General features: G+C 44.5%; 1 protein-coding gene across 3 annotated transcripts in view; it reads right to left on the bottom strand.

Moving 5' to 3' along the window:
* Positions 1-5,725: 5,725 nt before the first annotated feature.
* The window catches only part of AMOT (angiomotin), a 92,323-nt gene continuing 80,854 nt past the window's right edge, over positions 5,726-17,194 (bottom strand). For all 3 annotated transcript variants that reach the window (XM_075068811.1, XM_032766964.2, XM_075068812.1), the window contains 5 exons: positions 15,808-15,998; positions 13,145-13,267; positions 12,186-12,418; positions 11,355-11,579; positions 5,726-10,850 (listed from right to left, as the gene is read on the bottom strand). In XM_075068811.1, the coding sequence (XP_074924912.1) occupies positions 10,750-10,850; positions 11,355-11,579; positions 12,186-12,418; positions 13,145-13,267; positions 15,808-15,998 (873 nt within the window). In that variant the 3' untranslated portion in view covers positions 5,726-10,749. The remainder of the gene's footprint in view (positions 10,851-11,354; positions 11,580-12,185; positions 12,419-13,144; positions 13,268-15,807; positions 15,999-17,194) is intronic.

Below are 17,194 nucleotides of genomic sequence, written 5' to 3'. Positions count from 1 at the left end.
ACCAGGAACACGTGGCTAGCAGCTCAAACGGGGGCCCGTGAGACGGGCAACACCAGGTTTAGGTCCCACTGCAGGACAGGGGGCCTAACATACAGGAAGAGACGATCCAACCCCATAAGGAATCAGCCAGTCATAGCATGAGAGAATACCATGTGGCCCTGCATCAGCGGATGGAAGGTCGATATGGCCACCAGGTGCCCCCTGACTGACGAGGGCGCCAGGCCTTGGGCTCTAAGGTGAAGGAGGCAGTCCAGAATAAGCTGGATCAGGGCGGCCACCGGGGAAACGCCCCACTCATCCGCCCATCTGTAAAACCAAGACCACTTTGCCAAGTAGGCTCGGTGCGTGGAGGACAGCCTGCTTTCTAGGAGGACGCGCTGAACCCCTTCCAAGCACGTCCTTTCCTCCCTCTCTAATCATTAAGCAGCCACGCCATGAGGTGGAGTGCCATGAGGTTGGGATGAAGGAGGCGGCCCTGGTCCTGGGAAAGCAGGTCCGAGTGGGAAAGCAGGTCCTGAGCAACCGCCAGGCCCGTAAGGGTCCCGTACCAATCTGCCTGGGCCATGCTGGAGCAATCAGAAAGACCCGCGCCTTGTCCATCTTTATCTTGCCAATCAGCGGGAACGGGGAAAAGGCATAGAGAAATGGCTTGACCAGGACAGGAGGAAGGCATCGGCGAGAGCACCCCATCCCAGCCCCCTGGGGACAGCGATGGTTTCGCCGAGTCACAAACAGGTCCACCTCTGGGCTATACAAAAGTGCCACAACCTGAGGGCTTCGTGGCAGAGGACAGAGGACCAGGCCCCACCTCAACTGTTGATGTAGAACATTGAGGCCGTGTTGACTGTAAGGACCCTGACCACGCAGCCCTTCAGGTGCAAGCAGAAGGCCATGCACGCCAGCCGTACCCCTCTGAGCTCCTTGATGTTTATATGGCGGGTCAGATCCTGAGCCAATCACAGATCTTGGGTCTGAACATTCCCCACGTGGACCCCCCATCCCAGGTCCAAGGCATTGGACACCAGTCCCAGCGACGGGTCCCTGCCCCTGAACAGGACCCCTTGGAGCAAGTTTCTTGGGGAGGACCACCACCGTACGGAGGCGATCACCGGTTTGGGCACAGTGAGGACTTTGTCCATCCTGTCTCTGGACTGGGAGAACTCCAAGGCCAACCAGAGCTGGAGGGGCCTCATCCTGAGTCTGGCATAGCGAACCACATACGTGCAAACCAACATGTGACCCAAGAGCTGGAGGCACACTCTTTGCTGTTGTCACTGGAAACCTTGTGACTGTGTCGATGAGCCCCTTCAGGGTCTCGAACCTGTCCAGTGGGAGGGAGGCCCTGGCCGATGTCATGCCCAGGACTACCCCGATAAACTCTATGTGCTGCACTGGGACTAATGTGGACTTGGTGTCATTTACCAACAGGCCCAGGGTGGACAGGAGGAGCACGTGACCCCACACCTGCGACCGGGAGCTGCCCTTGACCATCCAGTCGTCCAGATAGGGGAAGATCTGGACCCCTCAGCTCCTGAAGTAGGTCGCCACCACTACTGACATACATTTTGTGAACACCCTGGGAGCAGTGGACAGGCCAAACGGGAGGACCTAAATCGGTAGTGTTCCTGCCCCACCACGAAACAGGGGAAGTGTCTGTGCCCCTCGAATGTATGAAATGTGGAAGTACACATCCTGCAGATAGAGGGTGGCATACCAGTCCCCAGGATCCAGGGAAGGGATGATGGAGGCCAGAAAGACCATGCGGAACCTGAGCTTCACCATGTATTGGTTCAGGACTCACAGGTCCAGGATGGGCCTGAGCCCCCCCCTTGGCCTTCAGGATAAGGAAATAGCAGTAGTACTCTTTGCATCTGAACTCCGCTGGCACCACTTCCACCGCTCCTAGGCCAAGGAGCTGCCCCACCTCCTGCTCGAGCAGGGCCTCATGAGAGGGGTCCCCCAGGAGGGACAGGGAAGGAGGGTGGTTGGGCGGGGTAGAGGTAAACCGGAGGGTGTAGCCCCGGGAGATGGTACTGATGACCCATAGGTCCGAGGTCCGCTGCAACCACTCCAGGAGAAAAGCACACAACCGATTGGAGAAGGGAAGCTTTATTGCGGGTGGATCCCTGGTATGCAATGGTAAGTTGCCCCCGGGCATCCTGTCAAAACTGACATTTTCCCACCTGATTGCCCTTGGAAGGCTCAGGCTGGGGGGCAGACCAGGATTGCCTCTGCAGGCGTTTCTTATAATCCCGAGACTTTTTATAAGGGGACTTATATTTAGAGTGGATGGCCTGGGTGGGAGCCTGCTGAGCCTTAAACTTGGTCCTGGCCAGAGCCGGGACATAGAGGCCAAGTGTCTTAAACGCAGTACAGGAATCTTTCAGACTGTGCAATTTCATGTCCATCTATTCCACAAACAGGGCCTTGCCAGCAAATGGAAGGTCCTGCAGGGAGGTCTGTGCCTCACTGGACAGCCCAGAGAGCAGGAGCCATGATGCCCTCCTCAAGCCACTGCTGTGGCACCGGCGGGGCAGGTTGCTCAACCTGACTAGCCTGGCCCATTGACTGATGACTACTGTATAGGACTTGCAAACACTGTTGGCTCCACGAGAGGATACCACATGCCCACTCTTCTCCAGAGGGCCTATTTCTGAAAATTTTAAGATTTAATTTAATAAAAATCAAGTTTCAGGCTCTTATTTTTAAAAGTAAAAACTTCCAAGATAAGCAGCAAACTGATGCAATGCTGCCCTACAGTCTGTACTCAGGTTTCACCACAGTCGCCAACTTTCACGTGGTAAACAAGCACCCCAATGTTCACAAAAAAACAAAAATCAAGCCAATCTCTAAGAACATCAACACTCTATGTGACTAGATCCCCCCCGATTCTCCTCCCCCCCTTGTCCCTGATTGCCCCCTGGTGCCCCAGCTTGCCAGGATCTGATCAAAATAAAGCAACAAGCAACAAGCTACAAGCCAAACCAAGCCGACAAGCAACTCACAAGCCAATTAAGCCAAAAACAAGTCCAATTTCTGCATTTTTTTCCATGGGTTTGGCATGTCTTGGTGTCATGGTGATGGATACACAAGGACCTATGTAGAACAGATCAACTAGCCAGAAAAACACTCTCTCATCAATATCTTCCCGCCTCCCCGAACAAGCTTCTTTACCAGCAAATAATGTTTCCTGTTTTGCCAAATTTCTGCCCCGTATCCTTGTTGTGCTCCTTCAGATGTGCATAGGAGAAAGGAATAAAAATTCATCCAGAAGATATAAAAGACAACAACAACAACATACTACACACTGAGTTTTATTTTCCAGCTTCTGAGCATGGCAACAGAAAAAGAGAATAGTGCAAAAATACTCCTTCTGTTAGGAAACAACTCACCACAAAAGTCATTGGAGAAAGAAAGCAGTTACTTTGCTTAAGAAATGTTCCTTCTACCATTAGGATCTCACAGACCTATCTCTGGTGAACTCCTCAGCTTTTTACTAAAATAAATACACAAATAAATGTAGCTTTTTTAAAAAAAACAAAAAGGGGGGGGGGGACAAATTAGTATAGATTAACAGATACGCTATTCCTCACTCTCGACATTTGTCTCATCAGTTTTTCCCAAAACTACAGAAGATTACATCATTACTCCCTCCCTCCCACACACAAAAATGTCCCTTTTAAGAGGCCTTTAACCTCTGAAGAGCAAACGGGGCCTCTTGCTGCCATCCGGTTTTAAACATTTCTAGGAAGTCAATTCCAGTGCTACAGGATTTATTTTTACATGAAAGAAGCTCAGATTCTCCATTATATAGGGGAGGGGAGGGATTCATGTGCCTATGGAAGTGATTCAAACTACACTGGGATTCTGCATACTTCAGCAACTGCTTTAAAGCGTCCACTAAAATATAACAAAACTGGTAGTATAATAGTATAATATAATTATGCTTGAAGTCCAATTAAACCTAGGCCAGATATGAAAAGCTCAGTGGAAAGCAATAACATCCCTTTAAGAATATTGTCACGTGTACACTAGCCAATGAATTGTCCAGGTGCTTTATGCTAGCCTTCCATTGCTGTGCTGTGTTCAATTACAGCCCCTTTTCCTGGTAAAGGGAGGTTACATACATGCCAAGGAAACAACAGAACCCTACATTTTTCCAGGTTCATTCTGCAAATGACTGATCTATTTTTCCATTTAAAGATCCAGCCATTTAAAAACTGAGTAACCAATTAAATTAGAATGTTTTTAATTGAAACCCAAACATTTGGCACATCAAGACTCAAAGAGCAAGGAGAGAGAAAACTCACACCAAACGCTTGCCCCAAAAGCACTTTTCTAAGCAATAATACTGGGAACTGTGCATCCCAGAAGGCCAGAATTGGGACAGCTGTATTGTAAGGCTTGCCACATATGGATGTGCTAAAACAGGTCCGTTAAACACACTTACTAAGTGGGTACAAACCAGTGCAAGGACAAGAGAGAACCAGACTTCTCTCTGCAACAGCCCTAATCCAATGCTCATTGTAGTCAATAGGAGTCTTTCTACACTGTCATGAGTGGGAGCCTGGATAAGGCTCCTGAACTTTAATGAACTTTGGCTACATCCACAATGAGTGGCCAAACTGTGTTATGAACTGGTTTTGCACCATGTTTAAATGGTGTTTAAAAGGCCACTTGCAAATGCACTGCAGAAAAGCCAACTGTGCAGAAAGCCATTGCCGTTGTCCTTGGACTGCACAGCTAAACAAGACAAATGAGCTCGCAAGCAAAGGAGACAGACACAGACACACCCACCCTTCATTAAAATTTCTATAGTGCTGACCAATTGTTTTAATTTAACCTCTGGCTCCCAGATTTGCTGACCCAGTATTATTTAAGAAACTATTGGCAGCTCATGAAGATGAGAAATATCAAGTTCCTCTTCTAAAGATTAACAATGAAAACACATCAACTCCAACAAGCCTGCTGAGACCCATTCACCTCTAGATGATGAGCATTCTTTCCCTTCCAGTGCAAGATAAGGGGGGGGGGGTGGAAATAAAGAAATGGAAGTATTCAACTCATACCAAAAGTAAACAAACTAACTTTACATCAGCAGCTTAAAGACAAAGGGCAATCTTTTCAAAAGTAACTTGTGATTTTGGGTGCCCCATTTCAGGCATCCAAAAATGGCCAGATTTTCAAACAGTGAGCCCTTCTCAAATTGGGCAACCAAACTAACCCTAATTTGTTAGTGGTAGTCAAAATGTTACAAATTTAAATTTTTCAACTGCGGGGGGGGGGGAGGCAGAGGAGGGAAAACATTTTTTTGTGAAACATTTTTCAGAAAAAATTGATCCTGTTTTTTCTGACCTGCTATATAATTGGTTGGAAAAATTCACATTTTGCTTTTTTGACCAAAAAATTTTTCAGCTAAAAAAGGGACACATTTCCCCCCCTCCAAATTGAAAAAACAGAAATTTCCCCATGTTTCAACCACATTTTTGAAAATGCGAGCCAGAGATGTGGATTCTCCTCTTACACTGGTTTCACAGTGGTGCAAACTCCATTTACTTCAGTGAAGCGATTTCCGATTTACCCCTGTGTAAGTAAGTTTAGAATCAGGTCCCAAAATGAATTGAGCTGAGTTTCAATACACTTCGACAGAAAGAAAATGTTTGTGGTAATTAAAAACAAAAAAAACCCAAACCTATAATAAAAATAAATTTCAAAACACAGGATCCACATTTTAAAACACATTGAAGATATTTTTATGGGTAACTGCAGACATGATAATACAGACATTTACAAAAGATTTAGTGCATATTTACACTTTTTAAAAAAGAATTAAAGCTGCCACATTCTTCAAAGATTTTAGGGCTATTTCAACAAGTGAGTTACAAAACAGCTCATTCCCCAATTATGAAATCAGCTTGACAGTTTAAACAAAAAGGAAAAAAATAATCCACACAATTTATTTTAATATAGATTTATATAGAAAAAAAAAGACCATTCTCTTGATACATTTTCTAAGGTTGTTAAATAGCACACTTATCGTATTTCCATTCATGGTTTGATATTTTGGACCCTGAAGATAAGCAGCACATTGGTCAGTTTCTTCTGGCTCTTCCCTGTAGGTCACAACTCCAGGGAAAGGAAAACCAAGAGAGTATAAAATGGTAACCCATCTAACAACTACTATTCTATAAATGGAAAACTAGAGAACTAGAATCTTGACGTTAATGGGAGTTTTACCATTGACTCTATGGAGAGGCAAACCTCTAAAGGTTCTGATCAGTATTGAGTTGACCCAAGATTTATTTCAACAGTTCTGCTTCTGGTCCCAGCCAGAAAGCGGAGGTGACTAAAAACTTATTTAAAATTTGAGAACTAAAACAAAAGCCCCAAAGGCTCTGCTTCAGTTAGGAGAGGGAAGGGCCTGTTATTTTAATCTAAACTCCTTAGATCAGCACTTGTTTTACATTTACACAATAGTGAAAACAAGACAGGTTTCAATGCTTTCCTGAAAGCCTAAGAAACATTACTAGAAATCAAAAACTAAAACCACCCTAGAGTAAGATCTTTTGGGGGGAGGAAAAGAAGTATTTTCTTCATAAATACAGTAGTACAATTATATTTACTGTCTTTTACTTTCTAGACATAAAATTGCTAGCTTTTTAAAAAGTTCCTATATGAATATATGAAAAGAAATCCCCCAGGCACATTTGACACCGTGTGGAGAATTACAGTAAATCCTGTGCTGGCGTTCACCAGTCCTAATGGGTGTTAAAATAAGGACATAAAAAGCCTGTCCGTACTAAATGCGCAGTGTTACATTGTAATGACCAGATAAACAACAGTCTCTTTGGTGGCTGCTAGTAATAGGATTCACTGGACAAATGTCTAGAGAGACTATTGCAACACATAATTTGAGCAATGGGCTCCTGGAGCATGCAGAGTTCTTGGTAACTTTTGAGTGAATCCTGCAAACCAGCCACAAGGATAGCTCTTAGGAAAACCCACTAACTCATTTAATCAACAAACAGCTGTTAGATGGGAGCTATTTAAAGTCACTAGTGACATGGGGCCAGATTTGAACCAATCATCTAGTGATGAAAGTCTCTGTCTCCTATTACTCAGTCCCCTGGGCCATCAAATCTCAAGGGAGTTCCCCATGGAAGCATTTATGGGATTGGACACTACGTGAGCATTTAAGGGGAAGAGAAAGAGATGAAAAATGTATGCTTGTTCTGCTCTACGAAGAGGAATATGAGGTTTTCCTTATAAAAGCTGCAACTCTGATTCTAATACCCGAGTTTAAGACAAACTCTTAGTCTAAAGTTTGGTTTGAGATTTAAGGTCATTGCAATTACTTTGAATTACAATATTACTTCAGTAGAAAGTAGTCTACAGAAAGAAAAGGACCAGGTGTGCAGTTTGACTTCTTTAAGTAGCTTCTGTTTAAAAACAAATCTGAAAAATCTGTACAGCCAAAGACTGGAAACTATATTACACGTCTCCCCCAAAGAAAGCTGCGTATTTAGATTCACATCAGGATCACTCAGGGAAGGTTTAGGGGAAAGCACATATTCCTGATGGCTCCTAGTTTGTCAGCCCAGCAAAAGGACCTCAGATCCCCAGATCACACAAGAATAATACACTTTCTTTTTGCTTGCTTCCTTTTTAAATGGCTGACTAATAAAAACTTAACCCATAACATCAATGCTAGAAAGCAGGGAAATTAACTAAAGCAATGTGAAACTGTGGGAAATGCTTCCTTCCAAACTCATTCACATTTGCACAGAAGTGCCAAAGCCACCATGTAATACTGAAGTTTTGCATTACTTGAGACTTCTAGCCTGCATTCTCAGGAGGAAACCATTGCTGTGGAACTTTTGTGTTTCATTCAGAAAGCTTAACCCCCTATTTCTTTTCTTCATTAGAGTAATTACAATGGAATTTTGTTATAAGGAATGAGTTTGGGGGAGGACAAACAATCAGTGTTGACTGGTCCACCCCAATCATCAACACACACGGACCTAGGCAAATTGGAGTTTACCCAATCAGACATATGTGCATAATTGATCCATACATTTTAGTACCAATGCAGGTCAATTGAGTTAGAATGGACTAATGGGCACAGGATGTAACATTCCTTACCTGCCTCTGAGTAGCACTCAAGAAGGTACAGTTTTTCCAAACTTTGAAAGACTAACAAAAAGACTTACACTTCTCACACTGAATCTCTCTCACAGCTATGATCTCAATCTCCCTAGCTGTCTACTGTATTAAACCCAGCCCACAAAATGCACAACGGGAACAATCCTATTGCAGGAATATGGATACGGTCACACAATGCTTCCAATGGCTACAAAGGAGAAGAGGCATTATTTATAATCATCCAGGGTAGGCATTACTTGATGCCATGGGATGAAATTAAGCAAAAGAGAACGTTAGCTATTTCCAACAGTGAGACCTATGAGGCTGTGACGGGTATCCCCATGGAATGGGGTAGAACACTTGCCTGGACAAAATATAACAGAATGAACTTTAAGGAACAATTCTGCACAGGCCAAGATGAAAGACGAGGACCTACGTGGTAGAGATGGACCAACTCAAAGTACAGCTCTGAATTATCCCACACATTGCGGGTGTCCAGTTTGGGCGGTGGATTCAGGCTGTTAGAGAAAGAGGTCAGTGACAAATTCACGGTATTTGCACTGGGGCCATCTCTTACCAACATACTTTGCCATCTCTAACTGTTATGATTCTAAGACTTCTCAATGATTAAAATTAGCAAGCGGTAAACCCACCAGGACCAAGAGGAACTGACTTTCAAGAGTAAAGCATGATCCATTCCGCTGAATGATTGCTTCGAGTAAAGTATAATCTCACTCTGAGCTGATATTCAGGCATTACAGTGTTAATTTTGGGACAGGAGGAAAATCAAGAAAGGTATCTGAGGCCTACTAATGGGGGAACCTTTCTGGGTTTTCTTTTCCTCTGTAAAATCCACGCTGCTTCCACTGATCTGTTAAGGCCAATTACTTTGACCCTTTTAAAAGCTGATAAGCCAGAGGCTAGAAGACATAGTACCAATAGGTGATAGCGCTGCAGCCTTCCTACGCCCACTGCAGTTTAGGGCCTAATGCACTAAGGTGCCAAGTGCTTTCACTCAGTGGGAGTTAAGGATACTAAGCCCATTGCAGGATAAGGCCTGGTGCTTTAACATGAAGCTACCTCGCTCCATGGCAAGTTTTGGCTGCTGCAATGCTGTAGTGGAATTTTGGGATCAGCTGAGATGCTTTAGCAGCACTGTCTGGTAAAGACATCAAATTTAAGTAAACCAAGTGTTTTAAAACAAACTAATATTAATACAAGTGTTTTCATAAAATTAAAAAGAAAAAAACCTCAAAATAAGCCTTTTTTAAAATGCGTCTGAACATCCCCTTGCAGGATTTGCAACCCAAGCACTGCAGCATTTGGGCTAGTTCCTAAAAACCTGAAAGTGAAACTGATGATGAACAGATGTGAAACTTACGCCCTTAAATACTTTAAAACATAGAAATGCTGCTCTCTCCAGTTAGAAGAGAGAAATATTTTGGAAGGACACAGAATTTGCCACTTGAAACTTTTGACAATAACCAACTGTACCCTTTACCTTGTGTAAGGTACTAACTTGGACACTTCCTATATGAACAGAGAATCCATTATTTCATGGAATGAGGGACATACAAACCAGAAAGAGATTTGAAATAGAGGGAAATATACCAAAAATAATTTCTGTCAAGGTCTAATGCAGCAGATCAAGTTACTAATATTCAAATACTACAGGGCTCAGCACCTACACTGGTGGAAATTCAGAGTAATTTCACTGAAGACAGTGGAGCTACAATGGTGAAAAACAGATGTTATTGAGATCAGGATTAGGCCTACAGTTTCTTCATATTTATTAACTTAAAACCTGAATGCAATATATTATTTTATTATCTACTGTATAAATTACTCAAAATTATATATGTATAAAAGTACTGGGAACCCTCTGACACTGCTGAAAATGACAATCACCACAATCTCTGGAGCTATTAAAAACAATGTGACTGCGACAAGAGTACAAAAAATCAAAAAAGTGCATGAGCACATTGTGAAAATTGAAATCATTCCAGCCCTGGAATATTGGATATCCGTGTTGACTTCGTACTACTGAGGGTAATAGAGAAAAAAAGCTCCCTCGATCATCTCCTACAAGTTTTACAAAGCTACTCAAAATACCTGTACTCTGGAGCCTTCAGTGACATTCGGAAGAAAGCACCCCAATCTAGTTGTGATGTTACGTGGTCATTGTGTGATCTGGTGCTCAATAAATTTGCAGAGTCATTACACCCATCTTGGCAGTGTTCAAATGAAGTTAACCAACTGCTGTGAAAGTAAGTACTAATTTTTTTAAATACAAGGTTTTAAAAATACTGCAATTAAAAACAGAATTTAGTGCATTTAAGACCTTGGTTTTATCCAGACATTACCAGATCCAGTATTAATAACAAGCTTGGGGAGGAAGAGAGAGGAGCAAACGGCTTTCAAAGAACAAGTATTTTATAATTTAGAACAAATCATAAATTAACCTGTCCACATTTTTGAGACCTAATACACAAGAGCGAAGAGCTGAGTGTTCCTTTATTACTCAGGTACTATATTTTTTCCAATAAAAAGGTCTTTTTAAAAAAAATTCTTGCTATTGTGTCCCAACTTTGATACAAGTTCAGCCTTTCAGATGAGGTATTCCACCATTTCTGCATCAGTGAGGTCCTGCCCCAAGCTGTGAGCAGGCGGTTTTCTTTCCAAAGTGCTGGAGTGGAAAACTGGCCCATCTATATCAAGAGGAGGAAACAAAACAGAAAGAATCAAGCTGTAACTCCAGTTGCCAACTACAGCTACAGTGGGGACAGGACTGAAACAAGGGAGTTTCCTGCTTATTCATAAAGGCAGTTTGTGATGGTGGCTGGAAGACTGATGGCAGTTTTTTAAATTTAAAAATTCAGATTCTCTCTCTCTCTCTCTCTTTACTTTCTCTCTTTCATAGTTATGCAGTGATATATAAATCTGCAGTGACTGCGTTAAAACCAATATAGTCACTCTGGCTTTACACCAATGTAATGGAGATCAGAAGTCTGTCCCTTTAGCACTAATGTTTCACCAATGGGCCGTCTGAGACCCGGCCTTTACTGTAATAACCATCTAACTCATATCACCCTACCAACAACTAAACCCATACAATTGGCAACCCCAAAGGCTCTGCATGACTAGCACCCTGGGAGAGCAATTACACTGACCTCATACCAATGGCCCACTGGAGACCAGTTGGGTCTAGTTACCTGTTTTGTCTGAATTGTAGGGCACACTGGTAGTGGGGAGTCGCCCTGGTACAAGGGCCACAGCAGAGGAAGCAGCTTTATTTTGTTCACTTCCCCTATCTGTCTGCGTGCTGCAGTCTCGGCTGCCTGTTTTCGAGTGTGCAGACAGCAGCGGGGTGGAGGGAAGGACCGGTGAGGGAGTTGAAGGAATGGATTCCGAGCGACATTCTGGACCCAGCAGAACACCTTTGTAGACAGAAAGGGAAGTAGATTTGAAAGCACTTATGTACAAGGAGCATTGCAGCACTAGTTCTGCCCAGTTCACAGTTTTGCACTCCACTCCCCTCACTCCTTTCAACTGCCAATCTCAAAGTGCTTTATGAAGGACTGCATTATCCCCATTTTACAGACGGGGAAAGTGAGGCACAGAGGTTGGGAAAATCCAAGGTCACTCAGCACTATAAAGGTAATGTTGGAATATGTTTCATCTCCCACGCCCTATCTCCAACCACTAGACAATGCTGCTTCCCCTCTGTGGCCCACTACTGTGCAGTCCTGCTCACCCTGAAGTTAATTGTAAAAAATTCCCATTTACAGCAATGGGAGTAGGTTTGGGCCCCAAGCCATCTACAGGAAAAATATCTAATAACTTGGACAAATTACAACACATTTTCTCCAAATAAAGGCTGCGAGCCCTTCAGGCCAGTGACCACATCTTTGTATCTGTTTGTAGCGCACCTAGCACCCTCGGTCAGTACATTGTCCTTCCACTGCTTGCACTCCCCCCGAGTGGTTTTAGACCGCGCTCCCTTAACATAGCTGGTAGTGCTTTTGTTAGGGTTACAACGTTACCTAAACTGCCCTTCCAGCTTTTGTCCTCCCTCTTCTCTTCCAATATAGGAGTGCTGCTCAGGGTTGAAGAGTGGGACAGCAAGCCTGATCCCGCATTAGAAATTGACATCAGGGATTTAGCTGGTCTCATTGAAGACAGCTGATCTGTCTTACTGGTCTCCTTCCGGGAGCGCTGCTGGAGGACTTTAATCATGGCATCCTTTTCAATGATCTGAGCATGGAGAGTCTTTATCCTGAGAGGATAACAAAAAGAACAGTATCTTCAGACTGATGCTTCAAAAGTCCACTGTGCTCTTGTAATTATCCCTTGCTTTTTAGGCATTTGGGGAATTAGTGCAGCTCTTTGTTAAAGAGAATGCAACTGAGCTAACTGGCTTGAATAATGGGTGCTCACTGGCTCACCGTGCCACAGGGCCAGATCATGGACAAGACTTTCTACACTTGAGAGATCTTCACTGAACTGCCCATCTCAGGCTACTGACACAACAACTGTTTGAGATCCAAGAGCTGTGTCCAGACAGCAAAGGAATAAGGAAGAGGAGAGATTAATGCTCTTCAGCGAACCTGCACTGTGCCAACACCAAGACCAACACTCCCATGGAACCACACTGTTAAGACATGATCCAAATTTCTCTGACCTTGGTGTTAGAGGCACATGTGTGGATGAAGGTGCTGAAGAGGAACAAGAAGAGCAGACAAATAGGGACAGAACATTAAAAAAATAAATAAGAATCAAAAGTGTGAGGGGCATTTTACTTATGAATCCAAACCATATCAATAATGAAAGAAAATATAATTGTTTTGTTCAACCAAGTGAGCACAACCTGATATCTCTCATATTTCATTGCTATAAATTGAGGCTACCATACCCCAACGGGATGATTCACAATAGCCTGCCCCAGCCATCAACTTAAAATTACAATGCGCAAGAAGTTGTCTGAGAATGAACTGCATTTTACCTGCCCTCCATGTCAAGACACCGCCTATTGGCCATCAGGATCTCCTCTTCTTCCTTCTGAATGCGAGCTTCCAACGAGGTGTCATAGCTAGCATTAGGCGAGTGGCTGATCACAGTTGTGTCCCTGAGAATGAGCAGCATAGCAGATAAAGGACCATACCAATCCACTGTCCTCATTCCAACAGCACACAATAATCTCTCAAAACTATTTAACAAAGATATCCACTTCTTTGAGTAAAGGCTTGTTCAAGGTCTCCACTTCTGGCTATGGACCTTGAACCAGGAAAATCCATTTCCCACCACTAAAGAAACAACAGAGATGCCTTAAGTCACTAAAAACAAGGGCCTACTCTACACACAATCCTGCTCATCTAAAAGGTGTGTTTTTAAACTGATTTAGTTAAACCCAGGCACGTTTGTGTGTAGTCAAGGACAAGGATGTAGGGGAAATGGCACTCCAGGATGAGAGGCATGTATATTCTCTTTTAAGCTAGAATATAGTGAATTTATGTCTGATGATTTTAGATATATAGTCCTCTCTCCTACAGGCTAGTGCTCAAAGTGTTGGGTACTGGTTGGATATGGAGCATAAACAGCACTCTTTCACTTTAACTTCTATGCCACACACTTACAATTCCCCCACTGCAGTGGTTCTCAACCTACTTACCATTAGTGTGTTATGTGGGCCACATCCAACACTACCTGTGTTGCCCTGAGGATGTCACATGGGCCACAGCTCTGTGCTGATTGGGCCGCAGGTTGAGAACCACTCCCCATTGCAATCTTTGCATAGCCTACTAAACCCACACCAAGCATTTAATGCTGCTATACACTTACATTTCAGATAGATTTTTTTTTTTTATACACATCCTAGGAAGACCAGCCTGCCATTTAGGTTAAAAACACCACACATCAAATACTCAGGCTGAGATTTTCAAAATCAGCTAGGGTATATGGACATCAAATAGGAACTGGGCATCCAAACCCCTTAGGTGGTTTTGAGAGTCTCAGCCTGAATGTTAGAGTAGGATGAGAAGAGAGTTTATGTTGATACTTTGTAGCATCTCATATTGTAAATAACGCAATGCAGGCTAATAAAACTAATACGGTAATATAATATCTCTTGTTCACTTCAATACCAGTCATCACGCTATGCCATTATACCACCATGTGGATCCTAACAATTACAAGGCCCCATACAACATAAATGCACATTCAAATAATGTTAAGACTGCAGCAGTCTGAGACAGGATGAGAGCTACCAAATCATTATAATGTGCCAATTTTACTTCCCACCTCTGGCAGGGTTAAGAGTGGAGTGGCCAGCATACCTCTCACTCTGCCAAGGCATGAACGAGGATGCAGTGAATGGCAAAACCCCAAAATAAGGAACACAAAGAGACTATTCAGGCCGGAAACTTAAAAATGGTGTCGCCTTGAAATGAGGAACATTTGGGAGAAATGGTGGCCAATCTAAACTTGGAATTAACTTTCTGATCGTCAGATGCTAGTGCAATAACAGATCTGTCTCTTTAAGAACCAGCAGTTAGAAGGAAATAGGAAACGAAAGTGTGGAGAGGGGAGCTTTCCTGACTCTGGAAACCTTCCTTGCTTGTTTATTTAAATACAATGTCAACTGGTTTAATGTGTCCTCTCCCCATATGTGACAACCAACAGACCACACACCTATTGATCAGCGTGGGCTGAAAATACAACATGTCCCTTGGACACACTTTAAAGAAGCCATTTAGAGAAGCTGGAAAACAGTGCCCAAGAAGCATTAATACCTTGAGGTAACAGGCTGCTTCTGGAATGAGAGAAGATAACCCTTTCAATGCTAACACTGCAGATGCTGTAACTCTCCTCGCTGATTTTTACTGTGATCCTGTAATAAGTTACGAACTTGGGCAAAAGTAGCAAAGTTGCAACATCTGCACTTGAATCTGGCTTACAAAATGGCCAAAACCTCTTCTGTCAGGAGCCAGGCACCAGTTAGCAATAAAATCACATGTAAGCACTACCCAATTGCACCCCCTTAGCAGCAACTGCTCACCAGCTAACTGAAGCCTATTTGCAGCCTATTTAGTTCTGGATAGTGATCTTGGAATCTATGCTGGATACCAAATTTCAGACACCATTCCCTCTCTGCCCCCACAAACGATGTCATCTCTACGCAGCCAACTGCTCTGAGCGGAATTTCTGTGTATGTGTCTCTGGTTAGCAGCCATATTGTGGACAATAACACAAAGTAATTTGAAAAAACAGTCTGGTGAACAAGTGTGGCATTCAGGCCGAATGATGTGAATCACCAAGCTTCCCCCATCTCACATGACGACAGCAAGGACAGATGCTTGTAAATCTTTTTCTGCTCTACCATCTATTTTTTAGTCAGCAGCTTCCAGGAGCCATTCAGATGAATACTTGTATGAAAACACAGTTCTTTCATTTGATGGAACAGTCCCTTCAAAGTTTCTAAATGCTGGCAACTATGCAGGAATCCCAGTGAAAGCAGCCAAGCTCCACCTCTATTCCAGGAGTTTTAGCTGATGATGTGTGGAGGGCAAGAGAAGGAGTCATGGAAAAGCGAGACTCAGGGTAACATTCATCGGTAGGAAATACGACATTCTACTGGAAAAATACCCTGCTATGAATAGATTCATTTACCTCTGAGCAGCCACCGTAGCTGCAGCATCCAAAGCAAACTGTCTCATCACGCTCTCCTCTAGGTACTTCTGTTCCCATTTAGTCATGTCAGCTTCCAGGGCAAGAATTCTCTCCTCCTTCTCCCGCAGGAGTTCCATAAGTGCTGTGGCGCTGTACTCCGAGGTGCTGGCAGTCTGAGATGTACCTTGACGCTGATTTTCAAAAGAACAAAATGCATCAGAAGAGATTTGGAAAAGCCTGTTTTCACATGTGGGATGAGGAGGCCGGATTAGTTATCAGCTTAATGGAGCAATCACTGGGCAGAATTCTATGGCCTGCGCTGGGCAGGAGGTCAGACCAGATGATCATAATGGTCCCTTCAAGCTTTAAAATCCATAAATCACTAGTTGGGGCAAATCAGCTGAGCTCCACTGAAGCCATTGAAGATATGCTGATTTACCCAGTTAAGAGAACGTGGCCCGTGAATAATTCTTTTCATGAACACTGTGACCCAATTAAAATATTAAGATAATACTCCCACACACACACCCACCACCACTACACTCTCTCTCTCTATACATATATATACATACACACACATATACGCACACCTCTACCCTGATATAACGCGGTCCTCGGGAGAAAAAAAATCTCACCGCACTATAAGTGAGACTGCGTTATATCAAACTTGCTTTGGCCCCTCCCTGTCCCTTGTTCCCTGACCGCTCCCTTCAGAGACCCCCATCCCTAATCACCCCCAGGACCTCACCCCCTACCCTGTCCCCTGACTGCTCCGACCCCTACCCACCACCCCTCCCCACACCCTGACAGGCACTCACTGGCAGTGGCAGGAAGCGGAGCAGCCCGGCCCCAGACTGCTCCACTCTGCCACCTCCCAGCCGTGGCTCTCCGCTTCCTGCTGCTGGTGAGTGCAGAGAGGTTGGGGAAAGGATGACACCCTGCACTCACCTCGGCAGGAAGCAGAGTGACGTGGCCCCAGCCCGCTCCGCTTTCCCTGCCCCAGCCTCAGCTGTGTTGCTGGGAGGTGGCTGAGGAAAGGTCCTGCACTCACCTGCGGCGGGAAGCAGAGCGACATGGCCCCAGCCCCCTCCGCTTTCCTTGCCCCGGCCCCAGCCATGTCACTGGGGGGGCAGCTGGGGAAAGGTCCTGCACTCACCTGCCTGGCGGAAGTGGAGCGCCACGGCTGAGAGCTGGCAGAGTGGAGCTGGCTGAGGCTCGGCTGCTCCTCTTCCCGCTGCCGGTGAGTGCGGGGAGGTTGGGGAAAGGACGCCCCCCATACTCACCTGCGGCAGGAAGCGGAGCGTTGTGTCTGGCGGAGTGGAGCAGGCTGGAGCCGGGCTGCTCTGCTTCCGCTGCTGCTGGTGAGCGCGGGGGGAATCCCTTCCCC

This window comes from Chelonoidis abingdonii, chromosome 8, assembly GCF_003597395.2.
Source record: "Chelonoidis abingdonii isolate Lonesome George chromosome 8, CheloAbing_2.0, whole genome shotgun sequence".
Classification (NCBI taxonomy): Eukaryota; Metazoa; Chordata; order Testudines; family Testudinidae; genus Chelonoidis; species Chelonoidis abingdonii.
The sequence above is the reverse complement of the archived record's forward strand: the minus strand, read 5'-3'. Positions and strand labels throughout refer to the sequence as shown.